General features: G+C 44.1%; 1 protein-coding gene across 21 annotated transcripts in view; it reads left to right on the forward strand.

Moving 5' to 3' along the window:
- SP140 (SP140 nuclear body protein) overlaps positions 1-23,445 on the forward strand; it is a 65,354-nt gene that overhangs the window by 12,596 nt on the left and 29,313 nt on the right. For 7 of the 21 annotated variants that reach the window (XM_042950425.1, XM_042950424.1, XM_042950433.1 and 4 more), the window contains exons 3-8: positions 2,085-2,278; positions 11,748-11,831; positions 14,237-14,368; positions 16,476-16,559; positions 20,706-20,789; positions 21,558-21,641. In XM_042950425.1, the coding sequence (XP_042806359.1) occupies position 2,278; positions 11,748-11,831; positions 14,237-14,368; positions 16,476-16,559; positions 20,706-20,789; positions 21,558-21,641 (469 nt within the window). In that variant the 5' untranslated portion in view covers positions 2,085-2,277. Of the gene's footprint in view, positions 1-2,084; positions 2,279-11,747; positions 11,832-11,891; positions 12,028-14,236; positions 14,369-16,475; positions 16,560-20,077; positions 20,249-20,705; positions 20,790-21,557; positions 21,642-23,445 lie in introns of those variants that run through there. The other 14 variants (XM_042950435.1, XM_042950441.1, XM_042950437.1 and 11 more) reach the window with 9 other exon arrangements.

The raw sequence follows: 23,445 nt of genomic DNA on the forward strand, positions 1-23,445 counted from the left end.
AGCTAATTTTATTATGTGAAATGTCACTCATTCCTGCCCCTGTGGGATGGAGAACTCTACCTCTCTTCCACCTTCCTTGAGATTTCTTCCGGTTGGTGGTAGCTAAGAAGACTTGCTGTTCCACTGCTCTCTCCACACTCAGCACCACACATCTTGTTCAAGCTTCCCCAAATCCTGTAAATAGACACTATTATTACTTCCGTTCTGGCAACGGAATCTCAGAAAGTTGGCCGAGGTTAGAGAAAGTGGCAAACCAGGATTTGTTAGCAAGCAACCTGCATCCAGAGCCTGCACCTGACTTTGTGAAGGTTCGTTATGAAATGGGCGAATTGAACACGCTTTTTCAAAACTAGACCTTCCCTTCCCTGTTTATAGTACCACACGGTGGGGTCAGTGAACAATCTGGAATCACCAAGAATGACCTTGCTCCGTCTGATGGAGGCAAACAGACAACAGAACACGTTAGGCAGGAGACTGTGAGGAGGAGTTTTCAGAGGTGATAACCAAGCTGTTCTTGAAAAAGAGTAGGCTTTTGCTAGGCAGAGACTATTCAATTAGTGTTTTGCTTACATAACATTATGTAGCAGAATAGCGTGATTTGCGCGGTTTCATCTAAGTCTGTGATTTCAGTTATATAATATATGGTGGAATCTCCAGAAACACACCAGACAGAATAGGATAAAGGGAAAGAACCCTGGGGCAGAGGTCAAGAGACCTTTTCTGCTTTGGTGCCAGATCGTATGCACTACACGCATTCTTTTAACTGCAGAAAATACTTCCTAACATAGACAAAACAAAATTAAGTTGGCTTTACACCCGTATTGGCTGACATTTTGAAGTATGACAATACTTGGGGTCTACAAAGGTATAGAGGAAAAACTCTTGTGAAATCCTGGCAGGACTGTAAACTGACAAATCATTTTGAAAGAGAAGTTAGCAACCTAGAAGTTGGAAGGTATCGTACCCCAGTACTGGGCAATTCTCTTCTAGGTACAAATGCTAAAAAATTCTTGTTACATGCACATAAGGAGCTATAAACAAGGGTGTTTACCAAAATACTACTCATAATAGCAAAAAAATTGGAATAGACCTACACATTTACCAGTAAAGGATAGTTAGGCAAATATTGTCTCTATTTATGTAAAATATTACTGCACAGCAATTAAAATGCCCTGGTTTGACTTAAAAATATCAATGTGGACACATTTAAATAAATAACACATGGAAAAAAGGCAAATACAGGCATACCTTGTTTAGAAAAAAACTTGCTCTTCGGTGGTAGGTTCTGTGATATTCTCTTCGTTGGCTTTTTATTTTTTTTGTCTGTAAACTTTTTAAAACAAACAATCTGTATTGGTCAGGGTTCTCCAGAGAAACAGAAAAGACAAAATGTGTGTGTGTGTGTGTGTGTGTGTGTGTGTGTGTAACAGAGATTTATTGTAAGGAATGAGCTCACGTGAATATAGACGCTGGCAACCAAATCTGCCCTGTGGGCCGGCAGACTGGAGCCCCAGCAGAGTCGATGGTGCAGTTCCCATCTGAAAGCAGTCTATTTGTGAATTCCTTCCTACAGGGAGAGGTCAGTCTTTTTGCTCTAGGTGGGCCTTCAACTGATTGTATGAGGCCCACCCACATTATGGAAGGCCTGCTTGCTCAGAGCCATCCAGTTGAAATGATCATCTCATCCCCCAACACCCTTCAAGTGAGAAGGAAAGCCTGTAAGAACAGATAAAGAAGGCCAGCCAAATGTCCCAGGCTGGATGCCCCGTTTGCATGCTCTTTGCTTCTGTAATCTTGCTTGCCTCTTCCATCAGCCAACTGTCCCCATAGTGTCCCCCCTTTTTCCCTTGAGTCCCTGCAATCCCACCTACCTGTGCAGCTGATAGAAAGTTTCCAAGTACCTGGAATCTAGCCCAGCATAAAAGAAGGCCAGCACCGGGGCTCGGGGGCTCAGCCTTTGGAGGTGACTCTGCCCGGCCAGCGCCAGTGCAAAATAAACGGTCTTTTCTGATTCCCCGAGCGCGTGTTGCTTGTCTCTTCCTGTGTGCCAAGTATTGCTGTAACACTTTTGGTGCGTTGGCCAGGAAGACGACAGCCACGCTGACCCCTTGAGTCACCGTTGTCTGTGAGCAGCGGAGAGGCCACTCATTGCGGGCCCCCGCCACGGAAAGGAAGGCGCACGGACATTGATTTCACCGGACCCAGCAGTACCGGCCACTACTGCACTCGAACGGACTCCAGGGGGAACAGAAAAGACCTGTCCTAGGACATTGAAACAGTAAGTGTCCCCGGGGACTTCAGACGAATCCAGGCCCACCCCTGAGGCAGAAGGGGAGCTTAATCACCTCCCGGGCAACGTAGTCACTGAATAGAACAGGGAAGTCCTGGGTGGAAGTCTGTGATCTGTCTGAATGTGTGTGAGTGCCCGTGCTCCGTGGAGCCTGAGTGGGTCCTACTCTGCAGTTCTGTGATGATCTCATACGGCTCAAGGCAGAATCAGGTCTGCAGAGGCCTGATCTGAGTCAGGGGTTTATACCCCTGCCAATGCTAAGAGGCATTTAATCCCCATGAGGGGCGTGGCCAGGCAGAAGAACCGACCTCTTCCCTGTTTGTCCTGCGACACTGTTCATTGGGAGGGACCCATCTAGGATACCAGGATGGGGAAAATTCCTCAAAATCAACGGTTTTAGAGTGTATGATTAAGAATTTTAAAAAGGGAGGGACCCTGGGGTGGGGAGGCTCAGTCGGTTAAGCATCTGACTTCAGCTCAGGTCATGATCTCATGGCTTGTGAGTTCGAGCCCCGCATCGGGCTCTGTGCTTACAGTTCAGAGCCTAGAGGCTGCTTCAGATTCTGTGTCTCTCTCTCACTGTCTGCCCCTCCCTGCTCATGCTCTGTCTCTCAAAAATAAATAAACATTAAAAATTCTTTTAAAAAAAGAATTTTAAAAAGAGATTTTCAGGTGACTATGGGTCAAACTGACCCATGGGAAATTATGCACCCTCTGCGAATTAAAATGGTCTATGTTCTGTGTAGGCTGGTCCCCTGAGGGCACCCTAGAGGTTCCCACGGTCCGAGCTGTTTATAAGGTAATTACTGGGGACCCCAGCCATCCAGATCAATTCCCATACATCGACCAATGGCTGGAAATAGCCCAAGTCAAGCTTCTTTGGGTCTAGTTCTGCATTAATAGTAAGTGACAATGTAAGGTTTTAGTGGCGCAGGCCGAAAGAAGACCTCACAGCAAAAAAACCCCACCGCCCCATCCTCCAAGAAAATTCAGAAGTCCTTCCTTTCAACCACCATATGCCTCCAGGACCCCATCAATTGAGGGAGGGGAACCTCAAGTGCCTGAAAGTGCACCCCTGTTGGTTTCGCCTCTGCCAGTGGCCAATCTGCCCCAACAGGGACATCTGAACCGGTAGGCAGATACCTTAAGTCCTCGATTCAAGGTCCAAGGCCCTCAACAGCAAGCAGATGCCATAGCAGGTGACTAGGGGGTCCCCAGAAAATAGGCTTCTACGGGACCCTACAAGAGGGGACATCAGTTTTCTACTACCAACCGTTCTCCACTACTGACCTCCTCAATTGGAAACACCACAGGCTGTCCTGCTCTGGAAAGCTGTAGGTGATGAGAGATCTAGAATCCAGATTCCAGATTCACCGCCCTGCCTGGGTTGACTGTAAGCAACTTCTGCTCACTCTTTTCAACATGGAAGAGCACCGATGAAGCGTCACCGAAGGAAAAAAAAAAAAAAAATGGCTCCAGACTCAGTCACCAGATGGACAACTAGAAGTTGAAGCTTGGGCACCGGAGGCTATGCCCAAAGAGTATCCCTGCTGGGACCCAAACACAGAAGCCGGAAGGGCCAGATTAGAAAGATACCGACTCTCCTCCCTCCAAGGAGTAAAAGCAGGGGCCAAAAAGCCCACCAACATGGCAAAGGTATCTGAGGTCCTACAAAAGCCAGAAGAGAGCCAGCTTACTTCTAGGAAAGATTATGTGACGCCTTCAGAGTTTATACTTCGTTCGACCCAGAAGCCCCCGAAAACCAGTGCATGGTCAATGCTGCCTTTGTGGGACAGGCCCAAAGTGACATTAGACAGAAGCTCCAAAAATTGGAAGGATTTGTTGGAAAAGAATGCCACTGAACTGATGGAAATCACCAACAAGGTTTTTGTAAATTGGGATTGAGATGCCAGAAAGGAGGCAGACTGAAGAATGAAACAAAAGGCAGTTCTCCTGGCCGCAGCCTTGGGAAGACCACCACATCTGGAATGGACCCCACAGAAACCACGAGGGATTCAAGAACAAAAAAGAAGGGTGCTACTGGGATGGGATCAATGTGCCTGCTACAAAGAATTTGGACACTGGAAAAATGAATGCCCCAGTGGCCAAATGGGAAAACCAAAAACTTCCACTCCACTCAGCTGCTACCAACCAGAACCACCCAAGGCTGACCTGATCAGACAGGCAGGAATGGACTCTGATTAGGAGAGACCAGGCTCTATCCAACTGGGCCCCCATGAACCCATGGTGAACATGAAGGTAGGGGGCCAGAAAAGAGACTTCATGGTTGACACTGGGGTTGAATACTCTGTGATGACACACAAGGTGGCACCTTTGTTGGCTTGAGAAGTCACCATCGTAGGAGCCACTGGGATGCAAACCCGAAGGCCATTTTGTGGTCCTGACAATGCTGGCTGAGGGGTCACCAAGTAGTTCATGAATTCTTGTATTTACCCAACTACCTGGTCTCACTGTTAGGGAGAGACCTCCTAGCCAAGCTGGGAACAGAAATACTTTCACTTCAGATGAAAAGACACAACTGTGCCTAAACGGAAAGGCCCAACCCACGATTTTATCCTTGACGATATCATAGGAAGAAGAGTGGAGGTTACATATTTCTTCTCCCGATGAGCCAACCGTGGCCCCCGAGGTAGAAGCTGAGTTCCCTTCAGTTTGGGCAGAAGAGAACCTCCCTGGTCTGGCAAAAAACCACCCCCCAATATTAATTGACCTAAAGCCTGGGACCCAACCTGTCAAAATATGCCAATATATGGCCCCATGGGAGGCACACCTGGGGACCCAGACACACTTAAACAGGCTACTCAAATGGAGATTTCTAAAAGGGTGCCAGTCCCCACGGAATACTCCCCTGATGCCTGTGAAAAAGCCTGGGACAAATGATTACCACCCTGTACAGGACCCAAGAGCCATTAATGAAGCAGTCATAATGCTACATTCAGTGTTTCCTAACCCATACACTCTACTAGGACTCATACCCTCTGAGGAAGGATAGTTCACAGGTCGAGATTTAAAGGACACCTTCTTCTGTCTCCAGCTAGAACCTAATAGGCAATCCCTATTTGTCTTTGAGGGGAAAACCCCGCCACAGGAACAAAGGAACAATTCTCTTGGACTAGACTGCCTCGAGGATTCAAAAATCCACCAACCTTTCTCAGTGGGGCCTGGCATCTGACTTAGCCAGGTTTCCAGGACAGGACCTAGTATGTGTCCTCCTCCAATATGTGGATGATTTCTTGCTAGCCAGTCCCACACAGACCCAATGCTGGGAGGGAACCAGGGCCCTACTCAAGCCACTACCAGAGGTGGGATGCTGGATGTCAATGAAAAAGACACAGATTTGCCAACAGGAAGTTAAATATTTGGCATTACCCAAGGCAAATGGATGCTGGGAGCCAAAAGAAAACAGGCAGTCTGTGCCATTCCAGTTCCCACTACCTGCCGGCAGGTCTGAGAGTTTCTGGGAGCAGCAGGATTCTGTTGGATATGGATGCCAGGGTTCTCAGAGTTGGCCAGACCTCTATACGAGACACTAAAGGGGGAAGAAAGGGGATCCCTTTTCTGGGGCCCTAATCAAGAAAAGGTGTTCACAGACATAAAAATGAAATTCACAGAGGCACCAGCCTTGGGACTCCCAGATGTATCACGAGATTTCAACCTGTTCATGCATGAAAACGATGTGGGTGGCCCTGGGGGTTCTAACCCAGGAATTGGAACCTGGCAGAGACCAGTGGCATACCTTTCAAAACAGATTGACTCAGTTGCAGCGGGATGGCCACCCTGTTTGAGGGCACTGGCAGCCACCACACTTTCAACCAAGGAAGCAGACAAACTCACATTGGGGCAAAACCTAAACATTGAGGTTCCCCATTTAGTTATTACCCTGATGGATGCCAGGGGGAAACACTGGTTAACTCATGCTTGGATGACACAATATCAGGGACTACTATGTGAAAACCCATGAGTAATATTGGAAGCCATAAAAACCCTAAATCTTGCCACCTCCTGGCCTGCAGCAGCAGGGCTCCCCAGAGCATGATTGCCTAGAGGTACTTGATGAGGACCATTCTAGTCAACCCGACCTATCAGACAGGCCCTTACGAAATTCTGACCTCATCATATACACAGACAGCAGCAGCTTCATGTGCGAAGGCAAAAGATAGGCTGGCTATGCAGTGGTCTCTGATTTTGGGGTCACAGAAGCAAAGGTCCTTCCACAAGATGGTCAGCCCAAACATCAGAACTGTGGGCCCTAATGAGAGCACTAGAACTCAGTAAAGACAAATGACCAACATACACACTGACTTACTCTATGCCTTCACCACTCTACACGTACATGGGAGAGAGGACTATACAAGGAGAGAGGACTCTCTATACAAGGAGAGAGGACTTTTGGTAGCAAGAGGAAGAGAAATAAAAAATCAGGAAAGAATCCCAAAACTATTAAGAGCAGTCTGGGAGCCAAGGGAGGTAGCAGTCATCTACTGCAAGGGACACCAAAGAGGAAAGGACTCAGTGTCGGAAGGTAACCGATGGGCAGATGCCGCAGCTAAACAAGCAGCAGAAAGACAAACAACGCCCTCAAAAATCATGCTGGTCCAGGAACTGCCAACTTCCTGGATTTGTGAAAGGCACACAATCCAAGAAACAAAATGGGCACAACAGGAAAAAGGAAGCCAGACAAAAGAAGGTTGGTGGATACTTCCGGATCAAAGAGTCTATACCAGAGCAGCTAGCCCACCAAGTGGTTCTCCAACAGCGTGAGCTCACCCACCTGGGAAAAACTGCCCTTGAAAGCTTACTACGATGTACTTGCTCAGCTCCCATCCCTCTGTGCCTCGATCTCTCAATGCTTCCTCTTCAGCACTCAAAATAACACCAAACAAGCCCCTACTGGGCCCACGGGAATCCGACACTATGGTCAGGCACCCTTCGAAGATTTGGAGGCAGACTTTATCAAAATAAGACCCAGTGGAGGATACAAATTTCTTCTGGTACAGGTATGGAATGTCATTAACCCATAGGCTCAGACAATGTCCCAGCTTTCGTGGCCAAGGTGGTGCAACAAGCAGCCCAAACCCTAGGTATCCAATGGAGCTTACATGCAGCCTACTGGCTCCAGAGTTCAGGGAAAGTGGGCCATCTGTACTGGACCCTTAAATCACAGTTTAAGTAAATCATGGCAAAACTATGTCAGGAAATTAACTTGCCCTGACCAGATATACTACCCCTAGCTCTTTTCCTAGCATGTTGTATACCCCGGACAAAAACAGGATTCTCCCTATTCGAGATCCTATATGGAAACCCCCTTCACTAGTCAAATTCAAGGGCGACCTGACAGAGCTAGGGAATTTAGAAATACAAAAACAAGTACAAGGATTAAGGAAAACTATATTTGAGATACATAGATGGGTGACAGACAGGATTACCCATTTCCCTAGGAATAACTGGGCACGCTCGCAAACCTGGGGATCAGGTTTGGATAAAAGATTGGAAAAGGAGACCAGTCAAACCTACCTGGAAGGGACCCTATTTAGTTGTGCTAACCATGCCCACAGCCATCAAGGTTGCAGGACTAACCGCCTGGATCCACCATTCTTGAGTAAAGGCAGCCCATCTGTCACCTGACAACCACTTTGAATGCTAACCAGAACAATCCTCTACAGATCATTCTTAAGAAGACAGTGGATTATCAGCAGCCAGCAGCCAACACCTGAGAACTTTCTGTAACCAGAAGCTTGAGGAAATCACCAAGCAACTTAAATGAACTACAGCAAATCGTTGTCTCTCGAATTTCATTGTCATTCCCTACCTATTTCTCTTCCCATACTGGTTGTTATCCTCTTTGCTGTGGGGCTTACCCAAGTTATTCCCTCAGATTGGCACCTCAGTCACAAACCTTGTTAGCCTTCCTCTACTTACTAGTGTCAGGATGCCTTATTCTTCTTAGATGTATATGTATGTATATATGTGTGTGTACGTATGTATATGTATATGATCTGAGTTGTGATTGATGTCCTTCTCTGTATGTTTGTTTTCTGCCTTTATATCCCCAGGATGGAATCACTCCCACTGATGCTGAATCAGCCTTGTCTCCTATCCCCATTGTGTATATTCCCATTCCTAACATTCTCAAAAGGGATCTTTTCATCTTACCAACCGTGTTCTTGTTCCACTTACCACTGCCCTTCTTGGAACTTTCCTCCCTGACTGGAGGGATGTGTCAAAGCATCTTCTGATGTCTTTTGCCTCCAGGAGGGACAGCCTTATGTTACAGGCCCAGATTGCCCTGACTGTTACCCTGCTCTCCCTCCCTCTGCTCGTATTCCCTCCCCTGTTGCTCCTCCCCCTGTTCCTACTCCTCCCCTTGGTCCTCTGGGCCTAAAGGATGAGATAATACTACCACCATGCCCCTGTGCCACTGTTTACCCCCACATGCCAGGAAGATGCTCTGATGCCAGGAGGATTACTCCCTGTAACAGAAACAGGAGAACTTGCTGGATGGGAAAATTAAAAATGAGACGCTATTGGGGCCTGCCTGATCCGACCTGCCCTGATATCCCCCATGACTGTTGGGTCACCTCTGACCCAACCTATCAGCCTCTACCTACACTTGAATCGGGCAAATCAGTTGCTTTAGATCCCCACCTGGACCAGATGTTGAGTGCAACCCATTGCCTCCTCAGTGATACCAATCCCAGCCTGGCCAGAGCCTGCTGGCTCTGCTTGTCCACAGGACCCCCTCTTTACGCAGCTACTCTGATAACACAGGCAACTATAAATGTTACCTTGTTAGCTGAAGACCCAGACCCCCACATTGAGACCTGTACTAACAGGAGTTGAACTGTCCCAAACAGCTCCCAGGTGCCTGAGAAACAAAATGGGAACAGAGCCAGTTGGCAATCTGACCATCGGCCAGTGCAACCAGACTCTTGACAGTCAAGAACATAGTCATCTTCCTACAACCCAACACTGGTGTTGTCCCCTCTCAGGGCTTTTCTTTGTATGTAGGACAGATGCCTACCTGTGTCTACCAGCCATTTAGATGGGCATCTGTACCCTGGCCTTCCTTACTCCTCAGATAAACATTGTTCCCAACAGTCAGTCTCTTATAGTGCCCTTGGCAGTGTATACTCAATCAAAAAGAGCCATTCAAGTCATCCCCCTGCCGATTGCTTTTCTTGAGTGACTGCTACATGCGAGGCACAGAGAGTACAGTGGTGAAGAAAATACACATGACCCGTGTCCTCATGAAACTTACAATTAGTGGGGGTGACAGATGTTAACCAAGTAACCCCACAATAATTGCTCAGCCAGGACCTGAATTTGCTGAAACATAGGATTTGAATCTCTACTTTTTTTGGGGGGTGGGGGGGAAGGCATGAAGTATATGCTTTTGTAAGAAAGGAGGAAGCATCTCTGTTACTTGTAGACATGTTCAAAGATTAAGAGATTTTCTTTGTCTTAGAAAATTTGTCACTTGGTGCAGTTGTGTGCCAACTGACTTCTCCAGACAAACAGTGGAGATGTCACAAGAGAAGCCCAGGAAATACCCAAGGCTTGGGGAGGGGAAGCTTGTGAAAGCCACCGAGCATGAGCAACACAGTGACTGACAGAATGGTGTGACTGAAAATACCGCCTGGGAGGGAATGTTTGGAAGCTAATTCTGAGAAGGGAAGTTGGTTGGGGATTTTTGAGGGTCCAACGCCCAGTGCCAAGAGATTTGAAGTTTATTATTTGGGAAATAAAGAGGTAGTGAAGGATTTTTAAGCAGAGAAAAAGTAAAAGAAGTCAATATAAAGAATGGGATGTGCTGATTTGTGAAAACCGTATCTTGTTGAAAATAAAAGTGATCATATTTCCATGCTATGATGTATCCAAGTCAGAAAAAGGAATAAAGGAAGTCAAATACCTGGTCATAAATTTGAAGTTAGCATTATATGTGTAACCAGGATGGCCCCAGATCATGGTTATGAAGGAATGGCAGTTACTGTTACTACTCACATCTCAGGGGCTCATATCCTCTCCATGCACTGTGGGGATCCCCTTCCCCACATCACATGGGGCTCCCTGCGCTGAGGCTCACGGCAGCACTGTCCACCTGCCCCCAGGGAAGTCACTACTGGCATCTCCTAGACCCTGGTCTTCAAGGGAACTGCAGGTCAGTAGCCCAAAGCCAAGAAACTGGTAGGAGGGTTGTACAATGTGCAGAGAAACACCTGTGCTTGGGCCCCCCTCTGTGTTCCCAAGACCTCTGACTCACACAGCATTTGCCCCCATGTCCTCCTTCAGACAAGAATATGGCAGCTGTACCAGTAGGTGACCCAGGAAGTTTGCCTGGACAAGGAGTCAACATGTCCTGGGGATGGCAGAAGCATCTGTTGTTCCAATAAAACCTTTCTACCTTCACCCCCACCTTACTGCCCTGACCCTGCAGTGGGTATTGCCTCCAGGAGGTGTGCTCTGGACAGCTGTCTTTCTTGGCCAGCATCTTTCTCTATTTCTTGGACTTTTTCCCTCATGTTTTGTCAGTCTTCCTTTTCCATCTGTCTTTGCTGAGGTACCTTGAAACGCAGCTGTGAAGCGGGGGTGCCCTGAGCTGGTTTTCTGCATTTTGTGTGATCACTTTCTGGGTCACTGGTACAGCTGTGATATTCACTTTCTGTTGTGCCTTTCAAACAATATGCACTTCTTGTTTGTGCCTTACAGAGTGTCTTGTTGTTACCTGTGTCTCTCCCCACCCATCCCACCCCAGGAAAATGCCAGTTCCTCTTCACTGTTGTGTTTCTTTGTAACCAGCTCATCTTCCTTCCCTGATCTAAGATCCCCTTCCTCCCTACCTTCTTCCCTTCCCTTTCCTTCATTTACTCTTTCTTTTTCTTTCTTTCTTTCTTTCTTTCTTTCTTTCTTTCTTTCTTTCTTTTTCTCTCTCAGTCTCTTTATTTCTCTCTTTCTCTCCCTCTTCTCTCATTTCTTTGCTTTGTTGTTTCTTTTCTTTAAAACCTCCATCCTTAAAAGATGTTGGGGCTTTCTTTTTTTCATATAGGTCTATTTCTCTATAAACTACTTTTCTCTGGCTGAAATGCCTCTGCTTCTTCTCTCTTCCTAGTTGCACGTAGAACTTACAAAACACAGTCCATATATATTATTTATTTTTAATGAACTTTCATTGGTCTCTGGCCAGTCTAAACTATTTACAACTTTTCCATCATCCATCCTTTAAGTCCTGTGAGGCACATCTTGATGTAGAGCAGATGTAGGATTCCAGGAGCAGCATCAGTCTCTGGTCCTGTGAAACCCACTGAAGCCCAGGGTTCCCTGACGGCTGGGAGGCTCCTGCTGAACTGCCAGAGTCAAGGCTGTGCCAGGTGTATAGTTGTGAGAGGAAGCACCTGGTCACCGTTGGAGGGCTCTAACTGCCTTTCCTTACTCTTCCCAGTGATTTATGACAACTTCCATTATGAAGCCATTGATGAAGAAGAGACAAAGGAGATGCTCCATTTCCAAGTACACCATAAGCTAGGTACTTGTGACTCAATAGAGACTTGTTCTTTCATCTGCTGAGCAGAAAGGCGAGCAGAGATCAGGGGGCCGAGATCCTGGGTGGACAGTGCACCATGGGGAGGGGCACAGAAAGAGATGGGGAGCCAGACCACGGATGGCGATATGGGATCCCAGCTAACCCACCAGGTGTGGAATCCAAAAATTTTGCCAGGCAGATAAGACCACTCAGAATATGGAACGGGAACGCACAAGAGCAGGTCTTACTGTGACCATGAGGCAGAATTAAGGGGAGGAGCTGCCAGTGGTTAACTGTGAGTTAGACATTCAGTAGATCTGGGAAGTGGTAAGGTTTGCCACCAGGTAACAGGTCCAAAGAGAAAGGCAAGAAGGAACTGCTATAAATGCTTCTGCCAATAAAAGAAAAGAGGAGAGGGAGGGTTGTAATTATGTGCAGAAGAGAACATGGAAGGAGCGGTACTGTGTAGAAAAGAGAGGAAAATGGAAAATAGTGTAAAGGGGAAAAGAGAATTAAAGGCAGTAATCACTTTAACAGTGACAACAGTAGTGATACAGACCTTTCTCAGACCGCTAGGGATAAGGTCAGCTCTTCCCATGAGGCAAAATATTCCTCACATATGAACTATATACTTAAAATTTTTTTTTTAATGTTTGTTTATTTTTGACCAAGATTGAGAGAGCAGGGGGGTAGTGGAGACAGAAAAAGACAGAGGATCTGAAGTAGGCTGTTCACTGACAACAGAGAGCCCAATGTGGGGCTTGAACTCATGAATCATGAAATCATGACCCGAGGCAAAGTCAGACACTTAACCAACCGAGTCACCCAGGTGTCCCTGAACTATGTACTTTTGTAAACAATAGCCACTGTTTCCAGCTTTTCAATCATTCTTTTGTTCCTATTCTTAACAATAATTAATTGTTAAATTATAACATATACACCATTAATACTGAAAATTATGATTTCTTGCTAAGTTACTATAACTCTGTTTTCCCTTTACAAGTACTCCTCATCATCCTATGATACTCCCTATCATAGGGTTTTGTTATTCCCATTTTCCAGAAGAAACTGAGGCATGAGGATGGTTAGTGATTTGTGCAAGGTCACCTGACTGATCTAGGACTTGAACCCTCTCCTACGTGCCAGCCAAGGGCAAACATGCTGAGGCTTTGCTGCCGGGCTTCACCTCTGGCTCTACCTCTTGCTTACTTGGGCGAGTTACTTAATTTCTGTGTTCCAATGTATAAATTGAAGCTACAAATCTGTCTATAAATCTATTCTAAAATAAGGTTGTTGGAGAATTTAATGATTTAATTGATATGAAGCACTTATAATAATTTGTGGCACAAAGCAATTGTTATATGCTTACTACCTTTATTATAATGTGTTTCTGATTCCAACACCTGGACATTTAACAATGCTCCAAATTTGAAGACTTTTCTCCTCAGATGCCCACTGAAGAGAAAGTTATTTCTCAGACTAGAGTAGCAGTAAGTGAAACAGTGTTTAAGACCAAGAAAAGGTCTCTATCCTCAAGCCAAATGCCTACAAAGAATTATTTATTTGTTAAATGTTGATTTTCCCCCCTTGCAAATGATCAATGTAAGAAAAACCACAGACTATAACCAGACTTATAGAATACCGTTAATATATATCCTTTCATTTGTATTTATATCTCAGTATATATTTTTTCAAAGTATTAATGCATTTATATAAAACTTGGATCTATTTTAATAATCACAGTTGTCACAAACTATGGGTCTGCAGTTCTCTCTTGTCCAGCAAGAGAGCAGATGCAGAATTGAATACAAGAGAGGCTAATGTCTGGGAGGAGACAAGACCCCAGAGCAGAGGTTTTGTCTCCGTATTTATTGAGCTCACAAGATATTATCCACGTGGTGAACGAGAAGAAAACAGGATGTTACACACATGAACAAGGAGAAAACAATCAGACAGTAATTGTTAACTTGTCTATGTAAGAAGCAAAGGGTTTGGGAGGCAAGGGGAGTTTGTGATCAGAGTACAATAGTATATTGGCATCAGATGGAAAGTACTTGTGATCCCATTACAATATCTAGCTAACCTCAGGCGTTTTTGCCCCGTGGTGGTGGCTTTCCACCCTAAGTTTTTTTCTAACCCATTTATGTAAGTAGAACCTATTTCCCCACATACAGTTATTCTTTTGAATGAAATAAAATTGCTAAAAGCCTAAAAAATACATTAAAAAGTACAAAGCACGTCAAAAATAATTCCAGAGATTCATCTACTGAGGCTAGTAGGAATGAGAATGGGATGGTAGAAGGGTCAGTGATAGTTATTAGAAAAGAGTAAAAGAGGCTCATCATGGAGGGGAGGGAAACGAATTCTTGAACATTCCTGATGTCATCTTGGTGATGCCCTGCTTGTAGCTGGAATCCCAGAGCAGCTCAGTGATGGACAACAGATGAACATAATGGAAGGAGATTCATCTCATGACCCAAATGACACCGTAAGAACTGAGGAAATGGAAAATAAACGTGCCCAAGAATTTGAACAAACAGGTAAGGTTGACTGGCAGTCCAATATTTTCCCGGGTGGCTGTGATCTATGGCACATACAGGCAGAGGTACAAGCTGTGTCATGTGTTCATAGTTTAGAAAGAAGGCTCCAAGGAGCCATGAGTGGGTCAGAGGCATAGACCAGAGCCTGAGGCAAAGAGACATTTATTTACCAAAAAAGGGTGTCTGGTTCCTGTGGCAAAGCAAAGAAAGAAAAGACCACAGAGAGGCAGGGAGGGTAGGATGCTGGAATAGCATAGGCAGAGAGGCTAAAAGAGAAAATCTAGAGATGTTCCATGGAAAAAAGAAACCTCCACTCCTACTTCACACCATCCACAAAAAGTAAGTCACCTTGGATCACAGATTTACCAGTTAAGGCTAAAACTATAAAACTTCTAGAGGAAAAAACAGGAAAGTACCTTTGCAAGCTTACGGTAGGCAAAAATGAATTATATAGAACACAAAAAACATGGATTACAAAAGAAAAACTTGGCAAACTAGACTTCGTCAAAATTAAAAACTTGTGCTTTTCTAATGACACCATTAAGAAAAGGCAAAAGCAAGTCAGAGAGAGGGAGAAAGTATTTGCAATACACACACCTGACAAAAGATTGTACCCAGAATAAAGAACTCCTATGAACAAATAATAAGACACCTACTAATTCAAAAAAATGGACAGGGGATTTGACCTGATAACTTCACTACAAACAATAGAAAATGGCCAGTAAGTATATAAACAAAGTGTTCAATGTCATTAATCATCAGGGAAATGCAAATTTGAACACACAAGTTACCATTTACTCCCTAAAATTGCTGAAATGAAAAAGACTGACAACACGTTGGTGAGAGAGTGGAGTGATTAGAACTCCATACGTATATTTTTGGTAGGAATGTAAGGCGATATGATCACGTTGGAAAACTATTTGTCAGTCCCTTATAAAGTTAAATCTAACCTGTGACTCAGTCATTTGACTCCTAGGTATCTTACTCATGAGAAATGAAAACTTATGTTCACACACAGATTTGTACAAGGATGCCTATAGTAGCTTTATTCCTACCAGCTAAAATATGGAAACATCCATAAATAAACTATGATACATTTACAGAGTGGAATACTATTCAGCAATAAAAAGGAATGAACTAGGGGCGCCTGGGTGGCTCAGTCGGTTAAGCATCTGACTTCAGCTCAGATCATGATCTTGCAGTCCATGAGTCCAAGCCTCACTTTGGGCTCCGTGCTGACAGCTCAGAGCCTGGAACCTGCTTCAGATTCTGTGTCTCTCCCTCTCTCTCGCTGCCCCTCCCCTGCTTACACTCTGTCTCTTGTCTCTCTCAAAAATAAATAAACATTTTTTTTTTTAAAAAAGGAATGAACTACTAGTATATGAAACAACATGGATGAATCCCTAAAACATTATAGTTGACTCCTTAATATCTCAGGGGGCAGGGGCTCCAAACCCCTGCACAGTTGAAAATCCACATATAACTTTTGACTCTTCAGAAACTTAGTTACTAAAGGGCTACTGTCGACTGGATGCCTTTCCACTAAATAAGTGGTCAGTTAACACACAGTTTTATGTTATAAGCATTCTATACTGTATTCTTATAATAAAGTAAGCTACAGAAAAAAATTTATTTAAAAATTCATAAGAAAGAAAATACAAGTGGACCCATGGAGTTCAGACCCATGTTGTTCATGAGTCCAATGTACATTGAGCAAAAGAAGCCAGTCACAAGCATACATACTGTGTAACCCTTTTTATATGAGCATCAGGACAGATAAGTACAGTTCCAGAAAGGAAGTTCTTCTTAATGGTGATAAAAATCAGAACAATGGCTGCTTACAGTGGGTGGAAACTGACTTGAAATCAGCATAAGGGAACTCTCTGGCATGGTGGAAATGTTCCAGATGTTGACTGTGGTGTTGGTTACACAGCTCTTTTACACTTACTTAAGTTAGGTGCATCTGCATGAAAAAGAGGCAAGCAAGATTTTGTTGAGTCCCAGGTGGGGTCCTTGGAGCTTGAATAGTAGAGTTCAGCTTGAGCACACAGGGGTCTCTTCTCCGGTCACTGTCTAAATTCTGCCATTTTCTTGTCCTCTTCTTCAGAGTTCTGTGAACATTCACTTCTCCGAATGAATAATTTCAGTGAGCCAGAAGAGAGACTCAACTTACTGTCATATGTGGGACAAGGTAACTATTATTCATGTTACAATTTGGTATTAAATCTTTATTTTCTTGTCTTCATGGGAGCAAAGGCTGCATTTTGTCTCCTACCCCAGGTCTCTTCTAGTGTCTGCTTCTACTGGCCCTTACCTGCCCACAGATGTGACAGAGACTATGGGCAGAGAAATCTAAGCTCCTCGGTAGAGACAGTATTTGGTGATGGAGATTATAGAAAGAGAAAGTGGAAAAGGTAGCTAGGGGTAATAGAAAACAAATTACATAAAGAGATCCAATTTTCCAAAAGGAACATAAACTCCAGGGTGGAGAAGGGGGATAATTTTCAGTTAACTTCAAGAGACCAACTGAGAGGAATTTGGAGGTAGCATGCCATGTCCAGTCCACGTGGGAAAACTTCCCCCTGGGGCTGGCCAGTGGGGTAGACCCCATACTGTAGTCAAAGTCCCAGAGTGGAGTGAGTGGTTGAGACAGCAAGAGTGGGGAGCCTGGAGGATGCCAGTGCACAGATAGACTGAAGGTCAAGGTAAAGTGGAAGAAACAGCAATGACAGGGAGGAAGCAGAGACAGTAGAAAAGAGAGAAACTGAAATATGGCTCAAGGATCAGAGGTAAAAAGTGAGAGAAAACATAAGGAAAGAGAAATATGGAGAGGAAAGTAAGTACTAGGAAGTGGAGAAAGCCAGGGAAAAGCAAAGGCACTTATGCAGAGAGAGTAGATGGAAACTAGGTGAAAGGTAAACAGAGGATAACGGGGAAGAGGAACAGGTTGGGATGCTGCAGGTTTGAGGCCAGAGCACTGGATAGAAATGCCTTTGGACACAAGGGCTGACGACATTAGCTGCGAGTTTCCAGATGAAACTGTCCCTAATTATCAAAGTGACACTTACAAAATGTCACACTGCAATAAGCCTCTCCCTGAACATTCCAGTGATTCCCAAGACCAAACCTCCACCCTAGCTTATCTTCAGAGCTCATTTATCCGTGGACCTGAAGACCAGGGGCGTGATAGATCCCTACACTGATATTTGTTCAAGAACCTGAAACTTGGCACTTCTAGAACCAAAAGCATTGTTCGCTCTTCATTGTTCAAGCTAGAGCCAATTCCTCAGCATTCTTTCCCTCATGATAGATCACTGTTGACCCGTGTTTTTTCAAGTTGGAAACCTAGCAGTTTGCCCCAGACTCCTCTTGCCCTCAATGACATGCCTGTTACTGCTCCAACATGGTCATTTCTTCTTCAGAATATCTCCCACCTGTCCACTGTCCATCTATCACATTCCCAGGGCAGAGTCTCTAACCTATGTCTCTGTCACTATTGTTGTTCTCAGAGGCAGACTTCTGCCTACCTCCTTCCTCCAAACTTATGCCCATTTAATGTATTATTTGCACTTCGACTAAATGGGGCATTTGAAAATAAAAATTAAATTGTATTACTTTCCTTCTAAGGAATAATAAGAAGTATTTCTTACTTTTAAATATCCCAAGGATTAAATAAATGTTTCTTTCAATGGGGTCCAAGGTCACCTACAGTGAGCCACCTGCCTGTTTCTCCATCCTCATCACCTGCCTCCTACATTACTACTTCAAGATAGAATAAACTTTCTTCCCTAATAATTTTAAATGTTAAATATCTCTTTCATATCTGAGCCTTTCCATATGCCTTACTTAGGATGGTCTCTATGTTCTGCTGTCCTCTATTTACCCTTCTCCACTCTGGGTAAATCCTATTTAAAACATACCACCCTAGGGAAGATTTTCTTTAGAGAAAGCTAGACAACCGAGAGGAGCAACCAAGGGACAAAGGGTAGAAAAGGAATAGAAGTTTCAGAGAAAACAAGGGAAAAATTCGCAGAAACAGAGAACAAGAGAGAAGCACAATGAGAGAAAGAGAAGCTCCAAGAGATGGCAGCAGAACAGAGGCAGAGATTGGTAAGATTGACAGAATCACATGGAAAAGAGAAGAAGTAGAAAAAGAACGATGTGTAAGAAATGGAAGATTTTCCCATGATGAGTGAATTATTCTCTGTTTCCAGGGAAAGCTACTGAAGGGAAGGCAACCTCAGGTCTGGGCTGTTGTTTTGTGGAGTGGAGCATACTTGGTTTTTGTTATTTTCTTGCTGTGAGTTCTCTTTGGTCATAAATTGAGATGTCTGTGAGATTTCATTCCTTCCTGCTGAGGACAACAAGGCTGTTGGGAATAAGCTTAGGAATCCCCTAGGCTTACACCAATGGGTTCACAAGGCATAAAGAATTACAAAGTCATAGGATGCTCACACCCAAGTTTGGGTAGACAAGATTAGGTAAATAAGTATAGAGAAGGTGGGGCAGAAGCCCCAGTATAGAGAGGGAGGGACAAAGGCTTCAATATAGAACATAGGTATATGAAACAAACAAGATTAGGTATTCAGGTTGGAAGCACCCCCAATTTAGTACTATAGCAGAAAACTGCTTTCACAGGAAGGATCAAGTTAGGTCAACAGGTAAATTGGGGTATAGATTGTTGCTTTGCGCTGCAGGGTGAAGTTGCCCAGAGCAGAGATGATTAACAAAAGAAAGGTGCCTTGTCGATCCTGAAGTCATGTGTCCTACCTGTTTCATCCCCTAGGCTAGCTAAGATAAACAGAAGTGGTGCCTCATGTCAGCTATAAACAACCTTCCACCCAATTGCCCGGCACCCGGATTTTGTTTTGTATTAACCCAAACCCCTAACCCTAAATATCTTCAAGACCCCACTTCCCTCACATCCTCAAGTTAATGTTCACAGATTCATAGTCTCTTTGTGCACGTCCATCACCATGTTTGTGAGCCTTCTGATCCTAATAAAAACAGGGCAAGGACCCTTATTCGGGGCTCTTGTCTTTTCCTGGACATTAGCCGTCTCTAGCTTTTAATCCTGCATCTCACTCTCTTGCTGGACAAGAGAGAACTTTAGACCCAGAGTCTATGCCACAAGTCCTGTTGGAAGACCAGTGATGAAGAAGAGCCACAGGAAGCCTTGAGCTCCCCATCAAGATGTGGGCCCAGTGAGGAAGGTGGGGGCAGGGGGTTGCCAGTGCTGGGCTGCAGGGTGTCAGGGGGCTGGATTTTGAGCTGGTGTTTCCTGATGTGTTTTACTCTGAGCACATGCCACAGTCAAAAGATCCAGTGTGTTCTAGAATCCCATGAGTCACATAAATGTTTCCAAGTGCACATTCTAGGAAAAATATGCTGAAGAAAGGGCAATTTCTTTCATACCTATTCATAGTAGAGGCTTGAATTGATGGCAACTGAGCATTTAGCTTCTCTAGAGAATAAAAACTATGTATTATTCTGTTTATTGATAACAGTATTTTGTGCCTAAGTTTAGAGAAAACCCCAGGAGAAACATGGTCCTTCAGATCAACTGCTCTCAACTCTAAATTACAATTTTTGACAAATAGTTTTTATTATGTTACTGTGATTTTTCAAAGAAATTTGGCAAACAACGTGTCATTTCACCTCCACAAACTTGTGCATTTAGACAAACTGTTGCTTCTTCCTATTTTATAGATAAATAAATAGAAGCACTGAAGTGTGTGAGGGTCTTTTACCAGGTCAAATTTGTTACGCAAGTGGAGGGACCGTGGTGATGGTCATGTGGGGCTGGCAGAGGGTCAGGGTGGCCAGCATCACCAGTGCAGAGTTCACACCAGAGAACCCAGGAGATGTTCAGCTACCCAGGTGAGTGGATCAGGACCGGGTGCAAGAAGATCCTCATCCAACAAATATATTTAAGTGATAGGAGCAGGGAAAAAGAGAAGGGGCTGGTAGGATTGAGGCTTACCATGTGGGACGCAAGAGATATTAAAAGAAAAACTGAACCACAAAAGAAACTTACAGAGAGCAATAAAGAGCCATGAAGAAGAAAAAGACCAAAAGGGCAGTCTAGGGATTCACGGAGATGGCCAATCCTTCATGGTATAGAAGCAATGGTGTGTGGTGACTGAATGACAAGAAGGAGAAAGAAGGTGTGTGAAGGATAACAGAAGAAGAGGCAGAGCAGGGCTGTGGATCATCTTAGGTGAGGTTTTATTTTCCCAAGGAGAAGCTCACCTGAGCCCTGACACCAGAATTCAGTGTGCTAAGGTCTGTTCCCTCATCATCATATGTGGTTGGTCATTTCTGTGTTTCCCTTCAGTTTCCTATGAGCATGGCACTCTCCAGTGGACAAATGGTGGCCATTTTGAAGAGATGCCCAAACTGCTACCAGGTGATGGGGGAGGTAATTATAACTTAAATGGCCAATTACTTCATTAAATTTGTTTGTCAGTCTGTATGCAAGGGACACTTCCTTTCCTTCTCCCAAACACAAATACACACTTTTACTCAGCCCCTGTTTTTTTTCTCAGGTATGTGAGAGGTAAGGGGGATATATATGGATATAGATAAATACAGGTAGAATAATAATATAATATAACAATAATATGTATAGAATAATAAAAATGCAGACTGGGGGCACTAATGAAGTTGTCTAAGTGGGCCCAATTTAATCTAAATGTGCATGGAATCTAAATACTTCCAGGTTGGGATTTGGGAGGGGAGAGATAATCTTAAACTTACTTCCTAGGCATTGCGTATGATTAATGAAAACTATGTATAGCAGAGATAGAGGAAGTGAGTTAAGAGAATAAATAAGGAGATATTGGAGCAAAGAGATACAGAACATCATGGAGGAACAAAAGGACAGAAATGCAAACGGTTGGCAGAAGTCAGGGAGAGCAAATGATAGTCAAAGAGATCCACTGCTTCATGGTGCGGCAACATGTGGGGACAGAGTTGGAGGGAGAAGAGGGAAGGATAGAGAAGGAGAAGGAGCCTAACAAGGTGTTAAAAAAAGGCAGAGCAAGTTCGGTCGGTACATACATACTTTTCTTCATGAGGAGCCATTCTCCTGTACTCTGAGCTTCAGAGCTCCGATGCTCTCTAAGCATTGGCCATGTCAGGCAGAGTCCAGGCCAACTGTCTATCATGTTCCTGTTTCTATCTTCAGCGTCCTGTGAACTTGTGGCTCTACAAAGGGATGAAGGAGGAGAATCAGAAGAAATTCCCAGATTACTACCTTATGATGAAGAAGGTAATTAGGATTTAGATAAGTTATTGTCTAATCAAAGCTTTATTTTCCTGTCAATACAGAGGAACACCTATTCTTTCATCCCCTTCCCTGCTCATCCATCCATCCATCCATCCATCCATCCACCCATCCATTCATCCACATTCACATAAACATAAACTATGGCCAGCTTCTGGTTGCTTCCTTTGAAAGATACAAGCAATGAAGAATGATCTCAGATTGGTTGCTGTTTCCTTGGGTGTAGAACATAGACAAAGAGACGGAGAGTGAAAAATATAGATGGAATCGTGAAATGAAGACAGACCAGAGTGATTGACAATCCTACCTAAATAGACATGAAGTCTAAATATAACTAAGCTGGAATGTGTTATCGTGAGGGGAGATCATTTTCAACCTATTTTCCCTGAGGTTGTGCCAGGAACATGAGCATAATGAGTATAATTGCAATACAGAGAACTCATGTGAAAGAGTTTTGAAATGGACCTGGCAAAATTAAGGATCTCTGCTTGTTTGCCAATGGCCACAGTCCAGAACATTGATAATGTGGGAGAAGGAATATGACGTGGACAAAATATGCAGAAAGTCTGAAATTTAAGTTTTCAATTTCAATTCTTAGGTTGAAAAATTAGAAACAGAGTTAATAACTAGAGAGAACAGATAGAAGCAGGGAAATGAGCACCATGGAAGAAAGGAGAGAAGCTCAATAATCTTAAACAGGTAGAGAACATGATGTTAAGACAGACAGATGCAGAGGCAGGAGGGAACACTAAGAAATAGAAAGGTGAGGAGGGGCATAGAAATTATATATTGAGAAAAAGCTACAGGAGATGAGTGAAAATTCAGCAGAGGTGAATACTGTTTACAAGGGATATAGAAGACAGTTTGGGACATTGTAGGAATTGAGAGAAGAGTCGCTGGTCAGAAACAAGTCTGGAACTAGGGGGTGGAACATGTTAGCAATGTGTTTTGAGGTTATGATGTCCCTAGCTACCAGTATGGCACCTGTAATATTCTCAGAGAGAGTGAACCTCCCCCTAGGAAGCCTTGTCTGCTCCCATCTACAACGTATGATCCCCAAACACCTATGTCTTGCCCAGACTTGTCTTATGATGTCTGAAGGACATCTCCATTTGGAAGTTTTACAAGAACCTCAATACAAGACACCCACAATTGCATGTGCCATCTCTCTTGACACCAGATCTGCTTCTTTTCCAGTGTTCCCTATCTCAGTATGGAATACCATTGTTCCATTCTTCAGACAGAAACTTAGGGATCATCAGTGACCGATCCCCTTCCCTCAACTCACACAGCCTATCAGTCATCCAGGTTAGTCAGCTGTACCTCAAACTTGTCTCTTGCCCATCCATTCCTCTCCACACCCAACACAAATGCTCCGGTCAGATGTCTCTTCTCTCTGGAGACAGAGCAACAGCCTTTAGTCTCAAATCTTTGCCCCAGTCATATTCCCATCACACCCCATCTCTCCAGGTGAACCAGAGGACTCTGAAAATGCAGGTTGATTTATCCTACTTTCTTACATTAAGCCAATAACTTCTTGTTGTCAGAAAGATTAAGTCAATTTTCCTTCCCATGACTCCTCCTGCCCTGCAATTACTTCAAAAATTTGCATAATGCTTTTTCAGTGATTTTAATTTTCTGATAATGCTTGCTCATCTGAGCTTTGGCACATGCTTGGCCCTGTGCTTGGACACCGAAACTATTCTGGACAGTTTTCTTGTTCACTAATTTGGTGAAATCATGTGGAAATTAGATACTGTCTCAGAGAGGCCTTTTCTGATCCTTAGAA

The sequence above is a fragment of the Panthera leo genome, chromosome C1 (genome assembly GCF_018350215.1).
Source record: "Panthera leo isolate Ple1 chromosome C1, P.leo_Ple1_pat1.1, whole genome shotgun sequence".
Taxonomy (NCBI): Eukaryota; Metazoa; Chordata; class Mammalia; order Carnivora; family Felidae; genus Panthera; species Panthera leo.